Raw genomic sequence first — 22,271 nt, 5'->3', positions numbered from 1 at the left:
GTGGGCTCAGGTTGCTGCAAAAAAAAGCCCTCTACTGGGAAGGGTAGTAAGGATAATGAACTAATGGAGAAGATGAAAGTCATGGAAAGGGAACGGCAAGAGCTGATTCAGACAAACAAAGAGTTAAAAGCAATGGTCGAGGCGCTAACGCGTAAGGTAGACCAGATGGAAATATCGTCTGACGCGAGCGGTAATAGCCCGCCTATGAAGCGTAAGGTCGTGGGGGATAAGGCCAAAGCCGTCGGAATCGCGGCAGGAAAAGAGCAGGTGCAAGGCCAGGTAGACTGGGAAAGAAGGTTCGGGGTTTTGGAGCAGAGTATGGCCCAGATAATGTCTAAATTGGAACACGTCTGCAGGTGTGTGGACGGTATCAGAAGCAGGGTCGAAAAGCTTGAAAACAGGAATGGATAGTTTGCTCATATGGATTTGGAATTGTAATGGATATGGAAACAAGAGGGCCAGGTTGCAACAATTTCTCAGGAGTAGGCATCGCAAACCAGACGTTATCTTGATGCAGGAAACTGTGATTGAATGTGTAACCCTACCGGGATATGTGGCATACAGGGCGCAGGGGGGGCCCCCTGGTAGAGTCAGGGGAGTTTGTACGTTTGTAAGAAGAAAGTGGCCGGTGTTAGTACACTGTATGGATGGGGATGAAAATGTAGAAAGAATCGCAGTAGAGGTCCTCGTGGGCAGGGTGGGAGTATGCGTATGCAACATTTATAGTAACCCCCACTTTAGACGGCAAAGGTTCAGTAACATTCTGCACGGTGCGGTCCGCTGGGCAGACGGAAGAAGCTTAGTGGTGGCCGGGGACTTTAACGCTAGCCATGAAACTCTAGGACATGGCCACAACACTAGAAAAGCTTTGAACCTTTTCTCAGACGCGGAGGAAGTGGGGTTAATGCTGGTTACGGATCCTGGCCTGCCCACACGGGCTGCGCGGCATTTTGCTGATAGGGATACAACTCCTGACCTGGTCTACGTCAATGACGCTAGGATCTCATGGGAAAACCTAATGGAAGATCTCGGCAGCGATCACCGGGTAGTGGAGATTGAGGTACCATTGAGGGAGAAACCGCGGCAGTGGAGAGTAAAGGGCCTGGTCAATTGGGACCTTTTCAGGGCTTTATGCCCAAGCGGCCCCATTGAGAACGTTGAAGCGTGGTCGAGGGAACTGACGAATACGGTTGAAAGCGCGAGAAGGGAAGTGAACCTTGATGAGGCAATAAATAATGCAGTAGGGGGCATAGTAGATAGCCGACTGATATCTTTATTAGAGGCACAGGATTCTATCAGGATGAGGTGGAGGGCAACTGGTAGGCGCAACAGAGCCCTGCGCAAAAGATTGGCTCAGCTTAATGGGGAAATCAGGAAGCATTGCGAAGCGCTGTCCCGTCAGCAGTGGGACGACGTGTGCGCGCGAGCGGAGGGCAGCCTACATTGTGGAGACACATGGCAACTACTTAGACACTTATTGAACGAGGACTCGACCAAGGCGGCAAAGGGCCGCAAGCTTAAGGAAGTGGTCGGCAGATCTGTAAGGGATCTGGGGGTACAAAAGGTCAAAGATTGGCTTAAGAACAAATTCCTGGGCAAAGGTGAGAAAACTTGTGGAGTACGGTACGAAGGGCCAGAGAATCCAGAGTTGGACAAACCATTCGAGATGTGGGAGCTTAGGGCGGCACTAACTAAAGCTAACCGTCGCTCAGTTCCGGGATTGGACGGGATCAGTAATTCGGTCTTGTCAAATCTATCAGATGAGGGACTAGAGAAACTATTAGACCTGTACAACAAGGTGTGGGAAGAGGGAGCCCTCCCTGAGCCCTGGAAAGTAGCAAAGCTGGTGCTAATACCCAAGCACAACAAGCCGCCGGACCTGGAACACCTCAGGCCAATTTCCATCACCTCGTGTGTATGTAAACTCCTTGAACATATGATCCTAAGGAGATGGCAAGCGTTCTTGGAAAGCAAAGGGTACTTTCCGAGCTCAATGATCGGCTTCCGCGAGGGTCTGGGTGCACAAGATGCCATGCTCATCATAAAACACGAGGTGGTGGAAAGCAAGAAGCCCGGGGTGATTCTAGGTCTGGATCTAAAAAGTGCGTTCGATCGAGTAACCCATGAAGCCATCCTAACCGGAGTTAGCAAGGCGGGGCTAGGGAATAGAAGTTTTGCCTTCGTAAAGGATTTCCTGTCTAACAGGAGAGCTAAATTGGTGGCCGGGGATCTGGAGGTAGGCGAAGGGAACCTAGGTAATGCTGGCACACCACAGGGTTCAGTGATATCTCCTGTGTTGTTCAACATAGTGATGGTGGATGCAGTACGTGCTCTACGTCGGGAAGGAATACCACATGTAGTATACGCCGATGACATTACTATGTGGTGTCTAGACAAACGACGCGAGGTTGTGAGAGGGACCCTGCAAAGAGGTATCGAACTGGTGGAAGAAAACTTAGAGGGAACGGGACTGGTGTGTGCACCAGAAAAATCTGAGTACTTAATGTGTCAACAACATCGAAGCTCGTGGAAAGAAGTATTACTGTACGCGGACGGAGGGTTGATACCGAAAGTGCCTACGCTTCGGGTGCTGGGTTTGGTGTTACAAGAAAAGGCGGGCAACTCCGCCATGCTAGACAGGCTGAGGGCAAAGGTCCTGGCAGCCATGCGATTAATACAGAGGGTCTCCAGTAGGAGACGAGGCATCAGAGAAGAGGGAGTGTTGAGGCTAGTCCAGGCTTTTGCCCTCAGCCATATCATGTATGTAGGGCCATATCTCAAATGGTGGAAGGCCGAGCTAAACAAGCTGGATGCGATGGTGCGGAAAGCTTGCAGAGCCGGTTTGGGGGTGCTCTCTTTCACGCATAACGCCGACCTGGACGCCCTTGGGGTGCATAACTCGGTGACCGAGATGATTGAGGCACACCGAGAAGCTCAGGAGTTAAGGCTTGCCGGTACTGCGGCTGGACGAGAAATTCTCGCCCGAGTCGGCGTAAGTCGTGGAAACACCGGACTAGCTGAGTTACCCAATGAGACCATGAGATGTGTGAAAGTGCGCCCGATCCCGAGACACATGCACCCCACGAGGGACGCTGGGCGTCGTGCGGCCAGAGCGCAAGCTCTGGAGCGACTGTTCTTGAAATCTGGAGGAGCGGTCTGTGTTGATGCAGCTGTACGTGATGGAGTTGGGGTGGCGGTTGTCACGGATCTGGCCACCGGGGAAATCAAGACGGCCCTGAGTGTTAGGGGCGGAGATGTTTGTGTAACAGAAGGAATTGCCATAAGCCTAGCGGTTTCCCTGCCAGGAGTTAAAGCAGTGCTAAGCGATTCGATGACTGCGGTGAGGGGGTACGCGCGCGGTCGTGTTCCGCCTCTAGTCGCCAAGCTGTGCAAACCTCGTAACGAGGTGGAAGTGGTGTGGACCCCTGCGCACATGGGCGGCAATGTCGCTCCTGACCGAATGGCCCGAGAGTTATTAGGCCGGGCTTTCGGTGGGGCGGCGGTGTTCGCTCCGGTGGGCTACGGGGAAGTATTACGAGCGAAACGAGAAGCGCGGCGGGTGTATCCCCCTCCGCACGAGAACCTAAGCAGAGAGGAAGCCGTCCTTCTAAGGCAGCTTCAAGTGAAATGCATCTTCACGCCGGTGTTGGGCCGGTATGTGGCTCCGGACGTGTACAGAACGGATGCGTGTGTTATATGTGGGGAAAAGGCTACGGTCATGCACGTGTTGTGGGACTGCAGTCCGGTAGGCGCGCCTGGAACGTTGCCTGAGATGTTGGACGCCGGAGTCAAGGATACGACACTGGAAGGACAGCGAAGGGCCGTTCAGAAGGCTCGGGAACTGAGGGACAGGCAGGTCCGCAACCGGGCCCCCTGCACCCTTACCCCGGGTGGGGCTTTCGGCCTCCCCTAGCCAGATGGGCTAGCTTTTGAAGACAAATAAAGACGTTTATTCCTCCTCCTCCTAAGCGAAGAGGTTGCTTCGGATTTGCTTTTTTTTGAGAGCGGCTTTTGGTTTTGCGGGCGAATGATTTTCACTCCTCCGTGATGTGCGGTTGACGCAACGGTTGACGAAGGAATTGTGGCTCGAGGAATAGCAAAGGTAATACATAAAGTGCGCGAACTGGGTGCCGGTTGTCTCCGTTGAACATCGCAGTGCTGACGATGAGAAAGAAGACTGAGTGACTGCATGCTTTCGAAACGTAAGTTTCTTTACCTGCAGGGGTAAAAAAAACTTCGGAAATAAATACAGTTCGCGGAAAGCTCGTGTTACGTTTTTATTTGCTGCTCCTCTCGCTTCGTACGATAGACTTAGTGTTCTCGTTAAGCCTAGTCGAGCTCGATTTGCTCGATTCGTGGCCGCCATAATGAGAAGCAGTCGACGGAGGAACTTTTGCTCCCCTGCTTAAGGGGCGAAAGTTTCTCCCTTCCTGAAGGAACATATGTGTCAAGAGCGTTCCTCCCTTTAGGGAGGACTATACTGACCCTTTTTTCTAAAAGTGTAGTTGCAGAAGCGGCGCAAAAACACGCGGCCGCCGGAACTAATTGCAGAAGCATCACGTCTCTCGTATCAGCAATATGTTCTGAAAACGTGCTGTTTTTCTAAAACTGTGCCTGATCCGGAAGCGGACTTCAGTGCAAGCGCCATTCACGCGAGACGAAGCGTCCCTGTAAATTCGGAAGGCTTGCCTTACATTCGTGAACACCATTCAGAAAGAGACATTCGAAGGAATGTCGAGTTGGATGAATTGTCTGAATCAGAGGAATCCGACGTTTCATCTTTCAAGGAAAAGCTGCGGCGATGGAGCGTAGCAGAGGCTGTTCCTCATGATACCGTTACAAAGCCGCTGAAGATACTGCACTCGCATTCTTGTTTCTCTGACCTCCCAACATGTGCCAGGGCACTTTTGTCTACACCAAGAGTCACTGATAATGTGAGGCCCATGGATTCCGGCCATTACTGCCATTTAGGCTTGAGTGAGGGGCTCCGGGCAGCGCTGCAACCTGTGCGCAATATACCGGATCCAATAATCCTTCATGTGAATGTAGATGGACCATTGACGAAAAGCACGCGGGATCAGTTCTGGCCCATTCTCTGCCAAGCTGCTAACTGTGAAGGCAGTGACCCATTTCCAGTTGGTGCCTATCATGGCCAGTGTAAGGCTCTTCAGTCAAATGTCTTCCTTAGACCGTTTGTGTCTGACCTGAAAGGTATTCTCTCTGAAGGCGTTGCTATTGGCAAGAGGGTCTTCCGAGTGCAAGTTGGAGCAATAATCTGCGATGTACCTGCCAAGTCATACATTCTTGGCATCAAAGGGCACAGCGGCTACTTCAGTTGCTCAAAGTGCACGACTGAAGGAGAATTTGTGCCAGGACGAGTGTGCTTATTTGAACTTGATGCTTTATTACGAACAAATGCTAGCTTTCGGCGTGCAGAGCAAGAGGACCACAACATCATGGAAACTATCTTAAAAGAACTTCCCATAGACATTGTTGACCTGATGCCACTTGACTATATGCACCTCATCTGTCTGGGTGTTGTGCGCAAGCTTGTACTCCTTTGGCTGAAACGTGATAAAACCTACCGCATTGGAAGTGCATCAAGAGATTCTGTGTCGGAAGCTAACATTGAAATGAGGCACTAGACTCTAAGAAAAAAAGGAAGGAAAAAAGTAGCAACGGCACGTCTTCCTCCCTCCTACTGGCGCGCCCCCAAGCGAAAACCAGAAAAGGGGAGGAACAAAACGTTTTTCTCCTTCTCCAGGCAGACGGGAGCAAGCTTTCGCCCTCCCTACTCATCTTTCGGTTTCGTTTTTCGAGCAGGTCGCGCACATTGTTTAATAAATAGCTGTTGAGTTGATTGAGCTTCAGCGGCAGCGAAGGCCGCCTGTAATTCCGTCTTCTAGTCTAAACGTGCAGAACATTTCGGTTGCATTGACGTTTTTATCACTAATTTTATCAAATGAGCAAACGAAGCCGACGAAGCCGCTAGAAACAGCGAAGTTCCGGAGCAGTGCCAGCAGCGCCACGTACACTGGGTAAGGTGGCCGTCTCCGGATTGCCGGGCTCACGCGGCACGAAACTACAGTGGCGAAACCACGCGGAACTGTTTTGACGTTTTCGACTTTATGGAAATCGCAGGAACTGCGTCCAAGACAGGCGGAGACAGGCAGGTTTTGCTGCCGGCTGCCTTCCGTGCTGAGTTCGGTTCTGTTTTCCGATACCGAGTGCAACCGGCGTTCAACGTGTTTCTGTATTTGTGCGTGTCAGCAACATAGCAACAACATGGTGATGGCAGTGTTGTGGGTTGTGAACAGAAGACGAATTATCGCCGATGTGACCGTGTGTTCGCGTATCAGTGGTGTAACAACAAAATGAGACCGTAAACCGTCGGGCATTGATGCCGCTGGTCGGACCGTGATCGGAGGGGGCGGAGTGTCGCAGGTTGACATTCCGCTTTACATTAAAAAGTTTAATACCACTTGAGGGATTAGATGCAATCGATCGACGTGCGGATAGTCATGTTGGAACGCTGGTCTGCGTACAGTGGCCAATGTGACTGTCGGTTGTCTCGTCCCCGAGAGCGATTGCGCTCTGCGGAAAGGACAACAGTACGAAATCGTGACGGAAAGTTCGTATATTTACTGTGTGGAATTTCAGCATTAAAAAACAATAGCAGGTAAGATCGAAAAAAAAAGCTACCCTTTATTTTGCTGTTTAAATATACTACGGTTCCTGGAGAAACTGCCCTCCAAGTGGCGCGCTGGGATGAGCGCTAGAAGTTTTCGAGCTCGCCACGGCGTAGCTCCGTACACTTAACACCTGCCGCAAGTCGCGGCTTTGACTGCATTCAAGTTGATCGAAAAGCGATTTCTCAGCCCGTGAAGCATCACTTCCAGCTGAGTGAATATCCGCTCTACAGAGATTAATTCAAGACGGCAATTGCAGCTTTGCGCGAACAGCACAAATAGAAAAACAAACACTACAATAGAAATACAGGCTACGACGTGCCGTGCGGGGAAACAAACTCATGACTTCGAACCGCATTGGACCGGCTTGATTTATTGCTTTCAAATAATTACGGCGTGATCGAGCGTTTGCTTTTTAATAAGAGATTCATCCCCTGAGCCATTCCAAATTCTCTCAGAGGTATGACATTGCTGAAAAAAAATCAACATGCTGGTAATATTTTTTATTGCTTATTCAGTCACCGAAAAATTCTGTACGTTCAAAACGACCAGTATAAAAGACGGAAATGCAGAGCACGGGTCTAGTGTTCGGGCTAGTGTGGTGTGCCGCTGTATTGATCTTTGCATGTGCCATGTATGTGTATGTGCTCAATGTATGTTCACCTGATGCTTTTTCTCTGCATAATGCACTGTAATGTGTGTATAGTAGAGGATCCTCATGCGCAATAGTGGCCTGAGAAAATATAATTATTTTTTGTAGAACATGAATTGGGCGGTACCTAGCGCCACCTAGCCTAGCAAGTTGCAATTACTCTGCTTGACCCTGCCATCTTGTGGCAAGCAATTTAACCTTCTTTCACGCTACACGATAAACAGCGGCTTCGGGATTGTTCTTTTGAGAGCGGCTTTTGGTTTCACGGATTGGTTTGACATTTCTCCGTGATGTGCGGGTGGCGAAAGAATTGTGACTCGAGGAACACCAAAGGTAAGACGCAAAGTGCACGAAGTAACTGTGTATCTGTTGTCTCCATTTAACATCGCAGTGCTGTCGACGAGAAGACCGAGTAACTGCTTTTGAAACGCAAGTTTCTGTACCTGTGGGGGGAATCTGGCTTCGGAAATAAACACAGTTCGCGGAAAGCTCGTGTTACGCTTTTATTTGCTGCTGCTCTCGTCCCGTACACGAGACGTAGCGTTTTGTTAAGCCTCACTGAGCCCGATTTGCTCGATTCAGGGCCGCCATAATGAGATGCAGGCGATGGAGGAACTATTTGCTCCCCTGCTTCAGGGACGAAAGTTTCTTTCTTTCTAAAGGAACATAGGTTACAAGACCGTTCCTCCCCTAAGGGAGGACTATCCATATCCTTTTTTCTAAGAGAGTGTGTACCACCAGACATGTCTCGGAAACCACGCAGCTTGTCCGACATTGATAAGTGGAAAGCGTCAGGATTTCGCTTGCTTGTACTTTACACGGGGCCAGCAGTGCTGAGGTCAAGGATCCCCAAGCCACTGATGGACAACTTCATGACACTTCACTGTGCAGTCACCATACTTTGCAGCCCATTACTTTGCAGAGAGCACTTAGGGTATGCAGAAAGGCTCTTAAGGCATTTTGTTGAGACCTACATAACACTATATGGTAGAGATGCAGTCTCTCGCGATGTTCATGGCTTGATTCATGTGGCAAACGACGTGAGAGTTCATGGACCTCTTCACAATTATAGTGCTTTCTTATTCGAAAATTACATGCGTAAACTCAAAAGCTATGTATGCAAACCAGAAAGGCCCTTGCAGCAAGTCTACGATCGGATCGTAGAAGAACGATTTTCGGTTGCATGTTCTGCTGTCAACACTGGAGAGTCAGCAGCGTCGACTCCAACCGTCGCTTTTGTATTCCTTGGAGGAGAAAGTTTCAAGCTGACAGCAAAGCATGAAGGTCGACCATTGCCGCTCGGATGCATTGGACCTCAGTACAAGACCGTGACGTTTCCTGTTGGCGTCACCATCAAAACAAACAAAAAAGACTGCACTTGCATGTTAACATATGAGTATCATCAAGGTTGAAAACATTGCAAGCGCTGCAGTGAACTATCAACCAGTGTTCGTTGGAAGGAAGTACCAGAGGCTAGAAGACCTTTACAGCTATCCCTGCGGTTCATCATTGCTGAACACCTACCTTGCATCTGAACTGTCTGACATTCACTTCCAGCCACTTTCAGAAATTGCAGTGAAATGTGTGAGACTCCCATTGGCAAAGAAATTTGTTGTTATTCCAATGGTGCACCTACAGTGCAATTTTTTTACGGCGGCTTGTTTATTAATAATCTAGTTTATGATATTGTTTGGAGATGAACTGGACGAGCTAGTTCGGTTTTAGTATGCTGCATTAAAGAGGGAAAATAACTCAGTGGACACGCAAAAGCTTGCCTTTCCTGCTTCGCTCAGGTGACAAGTTTGCTATTGTAGCATTTCCTGAAGAAGATCACAGCTTGGCCATTATTCACAAGACATGACTCGTTGAAAACACTGAAACGACATTTTGGCCTATTGAAAAAAATCCTAACAAGCGTCGTCGAATGACAATCGAAGGCGTCAGACAGTTGGATGCAGGTCAAATGCCTGATCAAGGGCTGGGCTGGTAAGTTCTTTTTTGCTCTAAATTCTTTCCAGTTCTCAGTGTGTAAATTTCTTTCAGGCACATATCAGAAGGCGCTGGAGAAACGTCAGGCTCTGTAGTATACATCAGACTTCACTAGTGAAGAAGAGCTAGGTCGTGTGTTATATTCTGCGCCGACGCGGCGGTGCTCTAAAGCCTGGCTACATTGGACGCAAGCGCCGTGACTCACGTTCGACGTAGCCGGGAAACTACATGCCCCGAGCGGACCTGGACGGTCGCCGGAGCGAGAAGAAAGGACAACCAACGGATTCAGGAGCGGGGCGAACACTGGCCGATGAGGCCGCAGATCACGCGCGGCTCATGCCGTCGCGTGCTGTCCTTTTTATTTTTTATATGGATGCACGAGATGGCTACTTTAAAAAGGAGATGTCAAGTATCGCCATCTCGTGCAAATCAAAATACTACATTCTCCCTCCCTTAAAAGAAATAAGAAAACTGTGGGAGGAAGACTTACGTTATACATTCGTTATGTGAAAAAAAATAACGAAAATCAAAACACTTCACCACCCGAAGATTGCGTTATTTCACTGGAAATATTGGTTTTGAAATTGTTCGTTGAAACACAAAAAAAAATATAAAATTCGCAAAAGATTGTTCATAGACGTTCTTTGTGTGCACGACACGGAAAATTCAACAAAATCCTAAACAAGTCATCCGAACAAAACGGGTTTTCACTGAAAGTTCAGGTTGCATCATACTAGTCACGTGACGATCAAAATTTCATTCCAAGAGTCATATTTCAACTTAGAGCACTCTCATCTCTCCTCCTCCTGGGAAGAAAATGAAACATCCAACCATACCTATTTTAATGTCCATGACACATTGTAGTGTTGACTGTTAGTTTGTTAGTTTGGTTATTGTTTAGAATATTGTGTTTGTCATGGACATTTTTACCTTGGCCAAGGTTTTGCTATAACAGTGATATGCTTTTAATGTTCTATATCTACCTAAAGTTTATACCAAAAATGACCTTTTACGAAAACGTAACTACAAAAGTCTTAGTCACTGTACTCCGAATCTGACTGAAAACTATCATCGCCAAGTGCAAGAATATAGTCTTTGAACTTCAGCGGAAGTCTTCTCTGGCGTATTGGCCGACCTTGCCTCGCTGGTGGTAGAGGAGCTGTAGATGGCTCGGAGATCGTGGGTGATGTGTGGAACTCGGTCGTGAGTTCTTCCACTGAATCCTCAAGTGGAGGCATAGATGGCGTACTCGTTCCCGAAGACTCCAGAGTACTCATTTCTGGCGACGGCAAAACGAGCAGTTCTGCCCGTGTGTCTGGGCAAACTGCCCGATCGGAGACAGGTTGTTGCTCTGCAACCACGGACTCTGGTGATGACCCTGGCACAGCGTCCGGAGCAGCAACAACCACGGGCCCAGGAAGAGGCCTGACCGCCGGAACAGGACCGGGACCAGGCTCAGGGAGAGGCCTGATCTCGGCCTCAGGAACATGCCTGAGTACAGGCTTAGGGAGAGGCCTGACCGCAGCCTCAGGAACAGGCCTGACAAGCCTGTCAGGCTCCACAGACTGTCCAGCGTCTGCCACGGAAGCAGGGCAGAGCTCAGGTGCAGAGATCCCGATCATGTCGGGTACAGCCGACCCGAGATTCCCTTCAGAAACAGGAGCAGGGCCCCCAGGAACAGAGGCAGGCCCAGGGACAGCTCCAAGAACAGTTCCAGGAACAGGTCCAGGAACAGGCCCCGGTACAGCACCCGGAGCAGGAGACTCGGCCGCAGCAACCGGAACTGTAAACTTTGCCACAGCAAACAGATCTGACTCCTTGGGAGAACCCAGCGCTGCATGGCGAGGTGCACCTGCCATGGGTGCAGCAGATGAACCGGGTCTCCCCAAGAGACCAGACGCTGCGGGGTCACAGGAACCCTCCGGGCAGGAAAAAACAATTGGTACTTGGGACGTTGAAGTGCTTCCACGGACAGGGGTCAGTACAGGAACCACTGGAGTTGCAGGAGGTATATACAAGTCATCTTCGTCATCATCATCATCCCAACCGTAGTCAGGAACTTGTGCTGGAGGCAGCTGTATGGACTTTGCAAGCTTCGCTGCGTTCCATTTCCTACCGTCAGCGAGTTGATATGTAGCAGGTCCTAACTGTGCATGTATCCGTTGGGGTTCTGTATATGTACTCCGCAACTTGTTATGATGGGTGGGCTTGAATACGCGAACAGCCTGCCCAGGATGAAACTGAGGGTGTCGTACCGCTCTACGATGGTCAGAATAATCTTTCATGTTTTGTTGATAGCGCTGTACTCTTCCTTGTAGCTGAGCTCGACGTTCCAAGAGATCGTCAGGTATCGTCCTAGTCGGCATGCCTTGTACGTCTAGTCTAGACCGATGATTTCGTCCATGAAGGAGAAAGGATGGTGCAAATCCTGTTGCAGGATGTACCGTACGTCGGTACGCTTCCAGGTGGTCTCGGACGGCATCTGGAAGTGGACGACCTTGTACAACAGCTAACTGAAGGCACGACTTCAGGACTCGGTTAAATCTTTCCACCTGCCCGTTACATTGGGGGTGGTATAATGACGTTCTCCTATGTTTGATGCCATGTTGACGCAAGAAATCTTGAAATTCATGGGAGGTAAACTGTACTCCATTATCTGACACAATCTCGCAGGGCAGTCCCTCGCGTGAAAAAACGTTCTTCAAAAAGCTGATGACAGTCGCAGAAGTCACAGAAGACGTGGCTTGAACTTCTGGCCACTTGGAGTGGTAATCTACGAGTACCAAAAAAAACCTTTGACTGGCCGGTGCACGATCAACCGGGCCCACGATGTCGATTCCTAGCTTTTCCCAGGGCTGACTTGGAAACTGGATGGGCTGCAAGGGAGCCGGTGCAGCCTTCACTGGTTTGTCGGTAGCATGGCACACCGTGCAGTTCTGGATCTTGTTCTTTATGTGTTCATTCATCAACGGCCACCAGTAGTGTTCCCGGATCACACTTGTGGTTCTTGTGATCCCCTGATGAACTTCGTGTGCTACTTCCACGATCCGGTCTCGAAACTCGACAGGGACGACAAGTTTTTCTCCCTTGTACAAAATACCGTCGTACAGCGACAGTTGGTCTCTGACGTGATAGTAAGGCCGGAGATCTGGATTGGTTTTACTATCTTCAGGCCAAACCGAGGTAGTATAGCGGATGACTGAAGGAAGAACTATGTCATTGGCCGTAGCCTGTTGAAAACCACCTTTCGACAAAGGAACCATTACGACGGAAACAACTTCCTCGTCGAATCTCATGCCCTCCTCAGTGTCAGATACTGGCAACCGTGAAAACGCGTCAGCAACGACGTTGGTGGCGCCCTTCTGAAACTCCATTTTGAAATTGTAATTCAGAAGTCGGGAGGACCAACGAGTGATCCTTAGAGGACGGATTCCGGAACCTTTGTTGGACAGCAACGTGACCAACGCCTGATGGTCAGTACGAATGACAAAAGACCTTCCCCACAGATACACGTGCCACTTTTCACACGCCCAAAGACATGCGAGAGCTTCCTTCTCGCCCGTGGAATACCTTCGCTCTGCATCAGTTAGCGAGCGAGACGCGAAGGCTACAGGACGAAGCTGGCTACCATACTGCTGCTGCAAAACAGCACCGAGACCGTACTGAGAAGCATCTGTGGCCACGACGATAGGCAACGTCGGGTCAAACATGGCCAAAATTGGAGCTTCTTGGATGGAAGTCTTTACTTTCTGAAAACTGGCCTCGACTTCCGGAGACCAGTTGAAACGAACTCCTTTACGTAGGAGACGACGCATCGGTTCGACGACCGTGGAACAATGAGGGATGAACTTGCTGTAGTACTCTACCAGCCCTAAAAATGCTCTTAACTTCACTGCATCAGAGGGAGTTGCAAAATTTAGGACCGCATCTACCTTGGATGACAGGGGTGCTAAACCTTTCACGGAAAGATGGTGTCCCAAAAATGAGAGCTCCTGTACTTGGAAAACACCTTTACGGTTTAGCTTCATTCCTGCTTGGGAAATTCGAGACAAGACACGACGGAGATTCTCATCGTGCTCCTTCAAAGTGGATCCATAAACGATGATATCGTCCAGATAGAACTGAACGCCTGGACAATCCCTTAGGATTTTGGACATGAGTTGCTGGAAAGCTGCGGGTGCGGATGCCAGCCCGAAGCAAACTCTCTTAAAGCGAAATAACCCCTCGTGGGTAATGAAAGACGTGAGGTCACGACTCACCGGGTCGAGACGGACTTGATGGTAGGCGGACGCCAAATCCAGCTTGGAGAAGATCGCCGCTCCCCGTAGAGAGTTCAACAGTTCATTGATGCAAGGAAGTGGAAATGAATCAATGACAACGGCCTGGTTCGGAGCTCGTAGGTCCACACACATACGGATGTTGCCATCGGGCTTGCGGACGACAACAATAGGTGACACCCACTCGGAGGCTTCGACACGTTCAATTACGCCCTCTCGCTCCAGCTTGAAAATTTCTTCGGAAACCCGATCCCTTAGGGTCATCGGGAGGCGACGGAGCTTTGATTGGACTGGTGGAACTGTGTGCCGCACCTTGACCTTGTGCGAGTGATTCTTCAGCAGACCCAACCCCGGGCTAAAAAGATGTTCAAAATCTTCGAAGCCAGGTGGCAACTTGGATGCGTCTCTCTTCGAGGAACCACCAACAAGGCTCGTCGACGGACTGGATATCTCTGGATGACGCTGCATACCTTGGGGCGCTTGACTCCCCGGATGATCTTGTGGACCGTGTAGTCCGTGACTCTCAGGATGACGCTGTGGATGATAGCGCCCATGACTCTCAGGATGACGTTGCGGACTATGGAGCCCTTGACTCTCAGGATGACGTTGCGGACTATGGAGCCCTTGACTCTCAGGATGACGTTGCGGACTATGGAGCCCTTGACTCTCAGGATGACGTTGCGGACTTGACTCGTCCTCGAAGACTTTAGGTGTGGTCTCTTCAGAGACCGATGAAGCAGGAGACGGGTTCTCCGCAAATGAAGGTCTGGAACTTGCCGCTGGTCGAGAACCAGGGACTTGCGATGCTTGACAGGACGACGCGGTGAACGGTCGTCGCTGCGGGTTGGGCATGGGCCTCACATCCCGCTGTGATGCTCCTCCTCCGTGAGCTGCATTCGCATACAAACACTCATGTTTAGCGCCATTCAACACCAGTTGCAACTCACGGACCGCGTCGATGCCGAGTAACGAACGTCCAGTCTTGGTTACGTAAAACTCCAACGTTGTCCAGCGGTTCTTAAAATTTACTTGTCCCACAAAACATCCAAGTACCGGAATGGTCTCTTGCAAATAGTGGACGAGAGGCGTCGACGGCGGATGTAACTTTATCCTCCGCTGCTTGTTAACTTCGCTAAACATACGTTCATTTAGGATCGACACACATGAACCGGTATCAACAAGAAGACGAAGAGGGGTCCCATTTACCGTGATCTCGGCCATGAAGGCGTCACGACGCATGCTGCCGCCTTCTCGTCGCTCGGCCGTCCCGACGACCACAGGTTCCTCCGTCAGCCTGACGCTTGGCAGCTCCTCAGGAGACAGCGACTGGCCGACCACGTTCACCCGGCCGGGCCGGTCCCCTCTGAACTGTCTGTCGGCGAAGGTCCGCCGAGTACCACGGCCTTGAACCGGGAACGATGCCTGTCGCCGATCGTAGGTGAAGGCAGCCGCCGGCGGGCGACGACTCTGACACGCCACTGCAAAGTGTCCCCACTTTCCACATAAGAAGCATGTCGCTTGAGACGCCGGGCAAACCGCTCGATCATGACGGCGGCGTCCACAGAAGTAGCAGGCGTCGTCTGCTCCGATCCCACCCGTCCGAGGCGGAGCGGGCTCACGCCCACGCTGAGGCTGGAACACCCTCGCCGGAAAACGGGGCACGTGACCGGAGGCCACCGGAGCCCAAGGCATCCTGGGTCCAAGCTGCGACGGGGGGTAGCCAGGTTGAGGCCAGGGAGGGTAGCCGCTGTAGCCATCTTGCCCATGCTCGATGAAAGAAGACGACGCTTGGCCGCCATCTTGTGTTGCTGCCGTTTGACGTTTCTCGATCTGGACACGCTGGACTTCTGCCGCGACCGGGACTTGCGACTCTCGCCGCCGAAAACTTGCGGCCGTCTTCGCTCTCTGCTCGTACTGGTGAGCGATCTGGATAGCCCGCGACAGCGTTGGCAGCTCGCTGCCCTCGCACTCCTGCAGAACGCGATCCTGAACGCGTCTGGACTCCAGGCCTTCCAAGAAAACCTCGCAAAGTCTTTCATCGAGCGCGTTCCCCAGAGCACAAAACGAAGCCTGATGGCGCAACACGGCAAGAAACTCAGTTACCGACTGGCCAGGACGTTGGAACAAACCGCGCAGCTTCTGGCGTTCAAGCGCGATACTACCCGAAAACTCAAAATGCTTCTCGACTGCCTCCAGAAAAACCTGGAACTCGTCAGTCCCCTCCACCGCAACCGTCTCGTACAGTTGAAATGCATCCACGATGCGCTGGCCCTCAGTGCCCAACAGCGAAAACAGGATGGCTTTTTTTCGGAACGGTTCTACGAGATGCAACGCCGACGCGTCAAGAAAAGTCAGAAAAGCACGCTTCCATGCCGGCCAAGCTACTATCGGCGGACCGGGCACTGCCAAAAAGACGGCCGGCGGCGGGAACGCCGTTGGGCCGCTCGAAGACGAAGATGACGAAGTCATCTCACGATGAAAATGGAACGTACTGAAGACCTAGGCCTAATGCCTCCCCCGGAACTCATCAAACGCGGCCTTTCCGCAAAATATGACTACCGTTCACCCGGAACAAAAAGGAATACATTTCATGAATACAGTTACGCGCCGGTTTCCTCAACCACTGACCCGCGACGCGGAGTGAAGCCCCCTCCCGAATCCCGGGTTACAAAAGAGGAAATGCTACATATTAAAACAAATATCCCATCCTGGTCGCCAAAATGTTATATTCTGCACCGACGCGGCGGTGCTCTAAAGCCTGGCTACATTGGACGCAAGCGCCGTGACTCACGTTCGACGTAGCCGGGAAACTACATGCCCCGAGCGGACCTGGACGGTCGCCGGAGCGAGAAGAAAGGACAACCAACGGATTCAGGAGCGGGGCGAACACTGGCCGATGAGGCCGCAGATCACGCGCGGCTCATGCCGTCGCGTGCTGTCCTTTTTATTTTTTATATGGATGCACGAGATGGCTACTTTAAAAAGGAGATGTCAAGTATCGCCATCTCGTGCAAATCAAAATACTACATCGTGCCAAGCGAAAACGACGTCCGACCCTTTCTTTTGACTATGATGACAGCACCGACACTACAGGTTCCGACGATGAATATGAACCACCAAAACCACCAAAACCACCAACGCCACCCCAGCCACGGAAGAAAACAGGTATGGCATCATGCACTGTTGGCCATGCCCTAGGACGGGCGAGAAAAATACTTTGAAAACATCTAGTGTAAATTCAAATGGCTTAGCTACCAACTATTCCTCCTTTTCCAGGTGCCAACTTCTCTAAGTCACCTCTGCGTCACTCTGGCGTGTATACCTTATAGCCCTTCAGTGCATGCTCAGGTACATGGATTGAGTAAGGGTGACTAATTCCCCTGCAGCCCTGTACGAAACTGTCACGTCCCAAGCCACATCTCAAGCACATGCCCAGTCTTCACGCATACAGCCACAGTACATAGGTAACTGCTTGTGCACAAGGTGAGTGTTCTGTAGATAATATAATTTGGATTCAAGGTCTCTACAATGCCCCGCTTGTACACGTATCGCACACGAACAGGATGTCCCACTCGAGCATCCAGCCTACAGGTAGATCTTAAACTTGTTGCATTTGACGGATGTGACTATGTTCTTTCTCGCATGTTCTTGCGTTTTTTGTTAACTTTCAGCATTTAGTAAAGAATCTGTTTTCAATTTCAGCTGTTGACGAGGTCCCACCGGTGCGCACACCCTATTCATACAGGATGTCCCACTCGAGCATCCAGCTTACGAAGAAGCTGCAATTGAACTGTTGGAAGCCAGTTAACACGCTACAGTGTCTCCGTATTGAAAGTTCCAGAAAGATCAGCATGCCTGCCACCTTATAGCCTTCAGTGGTTGTTCAGGATTTGCGCACATATATATTTCACGTGTTTTTTTGTTTTCTTATTCATCAACATGGTCGCTATTATGTATTCAGCTCGATCGCTTCCTTTTCCCACCGTTCCCTTCCCGCGGCTTTCTCCGGAGCCACTCTCTAGTGAGCTCAACTCGATATATGCCTGCTGGCGTGTTTGGAAAGTTGAAAAAAATGTGTTTTCTTGTCCCATGTCGTCGTGTTTAGTGACCGTACTTTATGTTTTACAAAATTTCCCAATAAAAGTTGTGCTTTATCGTTTGTAGCCATGCTAGCGGGCGATGGCTTAGTACGGCAAGAAGAAGCGAGTAACTTTATAAATGCATCTGGCTAATGGCGTATGATATAATTTATCTTCAGTAAGAATTGATTTCTTAGTTTATCTTGCCGCGGTAATTAGTTTATTGCAATTATATACTTCACTCCACATTGTAAGGTTCATGTCCGACGAGATCGTGCTCTTTATGTTTCACCGGTCCTTTGAAATGAAAACATGGGCGGAAAATACACAAAGGAAAATGATGGAAAAGGCGCGACGTTGGCCTTTCTGTCTCTTGGTTTTTATTTCTTTGATACCTGCATGTTACAGTGTAACTGAAAGAAGAGTAAAGCCGCACAGCCAAGATGGTAAATTGAAAACGTTAGTAAACTTAAGATGCAAGAGGACAGAAAGGAGACACGGAAAAGGACGACACACCCACCGTCGCAAACACAGTTCGGAGCTCTGTTCGAGACGGTGTGTATCTTTGCCCTTTTTTGTGTGTCTTCTCCTTTACTGTTTCTCGGGTTTAGGAAGGTTACATTGTACTTGGCTTCTTGTTTGTTGCCTGTAATGTGGGCCTCAATCTTACATAACGAAGGTCATATCAATGAAAAGGGGGCTTCTTTCTCTTCAGATGCCAGGTGTCCGATACTTCCGCTGCCCAAGGTGTGCATCCCACGCTTTTTCGCTGAAGGCACTATTCAGGCACTTTCACTTAGTTCATGGTACGAAAGCAGCTGGATGTGCGGCCTAAGTGGCTGCGCGCGTACATTTAAACTCTTCTTTTCATATATATAAAAAAAAAAAAAAAAAAACGTGTAGAGAAATCATTCTGGATCGGTCGAAAGAGAAACAGCCGTAGGTGCGAATGCACTGGTGGATGCAGCACGGAGTGTTGGGGATGAACTTCAAAGTGATGATGTTGGTGTTCAGAGCAATCTAAACACAGAAGAAAGGCAAGAGGAGGTGCACACAGACATCACAAGGGTGTGAATCCATCAATGATCCAAGCGGCTATGTAAAGCAGCTGGCTCTCCTGCTTCTCAAGTGGAAAGAGGGAAGGCGACATCCAGAATCAACCTTAGATGAAATCACATATGATGTGATTTCTTTCGTGAAATTCATTTTGGAAAATAAACAACTTCAGCTCAAAAGCAAGGTCCGCCAACCTGAAGGAGCTATTCTGTGTTGACCAACTGGACCAGCTACTAACAACAGCTGGCCGGAACAGACTCTGGAGGACACATCTTCTATTTGTTGAGCCCCGTACCGTAATGCCAGGAACCAACAGCAATGGAAAAGACGACACCATGGAGCATGTGCCGCTCTGCGATCTCCTCACATGTATCCTTGAATATCCAACCTTATCAGGTGTCCAATGCTTACACAAAGATTGACGACCATATGTGTTCTGTATTTGATGGCAGTGTATTTCGCGAGCATGCTTACTTGGAAGGTGAGCATCACAAACTCTGCCTGGAGTTGTATACTGATGAGTTTGAGGTGTGCAAACTGTTGGGCAGCAAACGAGGAAAGCATAAGATGACCGCCGTGTATTTCTCAGTGCTGAATTTTCCTGCAAGGTTCCGCTCTGTGTTATCAGGAATGCACCTAGTGCTTTTAGTGAATTAGAACCATGTGGACTCCTATAGTATGCCTAAGATTCTTGCATCATTGCTTGATGATGTGAGCAGATTAGAAACTGAAGGCACAGTTGCAAACAGAAAAGTGATGAAAGGGTCAGTCTTTGTTTTGAGTGGGGATTATCTGTCGAGCCATAGAATGGGAGGCTTTAAACGTAGTTTCAACAAAGATAGGACTTGCAGGTTCTCCATGGCCCTGCATCTGAAATCAACTACAAGCACCCGGAGGCCGATTTCGAGCTGCACACACCGGAAGGTCACGAGCATCACATAAACATGTAGAATGCTGGACTGTCAACTGCATCACTGTATGGGGTCACCGCAGGTTGTGCTCTCACATGCCAAAGGTTCAATGCCTCACAGCATTTTACATCGGACATCATGCATGCCTTGAACGAGGGTGCTATATCAGTTGCACTGAGACACATCATTCCTTCCATAATTTCACAAGGACTTTTTACTCTTGCGCAGTTAAAGAAGAAAATTAGTGAGTGGAACTATGAGCTATGTGATGTGCGAAATAAGCCGGAGCCTATCTCTAGTGAATTTCTTTAAAGAAAGGGAACCACGAAAGGATCAACCACGCAGGTCTTTTGCCTCTTCCTTCTTCTAATAATTTTGTTGACGAATGTGTTCAAACAGAAAACGAAGTATGGCAACTTGCTTTTTGGCGAAATCATGGATATCATCATGAGCCGGAAAACCCCAGACTCGCACATTGGCTACCTGCAAAGGAAGATTCATTTTGTTTTGTCTGGACCTCAAGACATTGTTTCCATCTGTTAAAGTTCCCTACAAAATTTAATGCCTTATGCACTATCCGTCATGCATGGAAAGGTTTGGACCTTCAGTTGAACTTCGGGGAATGCGGTTCGAGGGCAAGCACCAATATTTCAAAGACATGGCTCGTAAAATCCGAAACTGTAAGAGACTTTCGCATAGTCTAGCAGTCAGGCATTCGTTTTTGCAGAGTTTCTCTTTTGCAGCTGTTGGTGAGAACAGCGTTCCCATCAACGCGACTCCCATCGCCGCGACTCCCGTCGCGGCGATGGGAGTCGCGCGCGCTTCGCGATTTCGGTTTGGACGCCCTCTGAGGACACTCGGGCCGTGCTAGAGCCTCGTAAATGCGACCGATTGCGTAACTCCCCCCCCCCCCTTTTATTATTTTTTATTATTGTTATTATTATTATTATTTTTTTTTAGTATTGTGTGTTTTTTTGTTTGTTATGTTGAACTTTGTTTTCGTTTCCTGGGGGTTGGGCCAACAGACGCACCAGCGTACGGGCTTCCGCCTTTCTGTTTCGCCTCGCACGCCCCCAGGAAAACACCTGTCTGTGCAAATAAAGATTATTATTATTATTATTATTATTACAACAGGTTGTAACCCTAAACTTTGTGAACAGCTTCCTGAATGCGTCAAGGAGCTCATTTTTGAGCACGATCACGCGACTGTTGATTCATTGGCAGTGAACTCCCTGAGCCTAGAAGGCAGGGTCTACAAAACAAAATATGTTCTTGTCCAAAGTGTTCCAGAAGATGCTCTGCCCGAATTCCTACATGCGTGTCAAATGTGTTATGTTAACAAAGTGCTTTTATCTCAGGAGAATGTGCTTGAGACTGTCCGGTTTGACGAGCACTTTCACGTCTATGTTGTCCGTGCGACGCAAGAATACAAAGTTGTCAGATCGTTTACGGACTGTACAACAGAACCACTATACATCCGGGAGCACAAAGGACACAGCGTTATAAGCACACGCCACTCGTTGCTATCAGGTTTTATGGATCACCGAATGATAGCCACAAGCGTACCAACAAGGGGGGGGGGGGGGGCAAGGGGAGCGCTTGCCCCTCCCAGTTCTCAGGGTGTCTGTGTGTGAGGGGGGGGAGGGGGCAAGGCACGTGTTTTGCCTTCACTGAAACAGCCACCACTGCGCAGGACAAACACTTTTGCATTCTTGGTACTGTTTTTGGCATTTGCGGTGGTACATGTGGGCAAGAACACGCTGTGGCTGTCATTTGACGAGAACCCAAGCAACACCCTGGATCAGGGAAAGGGACTGAAGCTCTTTCGAAGAAAGACTGCGTCCCTAATTCTACCTCGTATATAGTCAATAATGTGTGGTAGGCGACTTTTTGTGACGGACATTAAAGAAGGCCTGTCTGGTCCCCCTTCGTGCATTCTGCTGAGGCTTCACTCAAAGCCTAGCTTGGCTCTGCCCTGTCTGGTGTCAAAGCTTAATTAGCCCATGCACCATTCCAGGTCTCTTTTGGCGGTGCTTGACTGGCTCTCAGTGTTTCCCTACCCGTATCTTTCTCGCGCATCTCGAGGTATATGCCTAGTGATGGGCGCCTGACAACGGGCACAGTGTGTCATTACGAAACGTGAGCCCAGGAACAGCAAACACGTTCCACACTGCTTAGGTGACCTCGTAGCTGTTGTTACCCCAGAGGACCCTGGCCGTTGCAATTCCTCTTCCCCGTCTGATCTTTGAAGCCAAACCATTGATGCAGAGAAACCAAAAATATGGACTACCTTTAAGCATTTTAACACCGCTTCTCGGCATTGCTGACGTTTGCAATGCTCTGCTTGCTTGTAGTTGAGATAGTGATATCTCAATATCTTCCTTGTCACTCACGGTGCTCGCAGTAACTTCGCAGAACATGAGAACATTCAAACTGCGTACAGCTGACACTGTGGTGAAATGACAAAATCTGCGGTTGCAATTTCTGCTTAAGTCGGCCAGCTCACCAAAATTCTTCATTGGGACGTATCATATCACAGTGTCATAGGACGCCAGCCATGTGTGGGAACCATCGTACAATGCCTGTGTTTGTCGTGCATGTGTTTCACATTTACTTTG

General features: G+C 49.5%; 3 protein-coding genes across 3 annotated transcripts in view; 1 reads left to right on the top strand and 2 right to left on the bottom strand.

Annotated features, from left to right (window-relative positions):
- Nucleotides 1–22,271, bottom strand: part of LOC115314621 (indolethylamine N-methyltransferase) — a 230,465-nt gene that overhangs the window by 59,433 nt on the left and 148,761 nt on the right. The gene's annotated exons all lie outside the window — the stretch shown is intronic.
- On the top strand, nt 1,738–3,953 carry LOC115326411. The gene has a single exon (XM_040212787.3). It carries the CDS (start codon nt 1,937–1,939, stop codon nt 3,911–3,913), a length of 1,977 nt encoding a protein of 658 aa, XP_040068721.1. The 5' UTR covers nt 1,738–1,936; the 3' UTR covers nt 3,914–3,953.
- On the bottom strand, nt 14,177–16,120 carry LOC120841799. The gene is made up of 2 exons (XM_040212788.3): nt 14,814–16,120; nt 14,177–14,497 (listed from the first exon to the last, which is right to left on the bottom strand). Exons 1-2 carry the CDS (start codon nt 16,074–16,076, stop codon nt 14,465–14,467), a joined length of 1,296 nt encoding a protein of 431 aa, XP_040068722.1. The 5' UTR covers nt 16,077–16,120; the 3' UTR covers nt 14,177–14,464.

Source organism: Ixodes scapularis, unplaced genomic scaffold, assembly GCF_016920785.2.
Source record: "Ixodes scapularis isolate PalLabHiFi unplaced genomic scaffold, ASM1692078v2 PGA_scaffold28__5_contigs__length_5199819, whole genome shotgun sequence".
Taxonomy (NCBI): Eukaryota; Metazoa; Arthropoda; class Arachnida; order Ixodida; family Ixodidae; genus Ixodes; species Ixodes scapularis.
The sequence above is the reverse complement of the archived record's forward strand: the minus strand, read 5'-3'. Positions and strand labels throughout refer to the sequence as shown.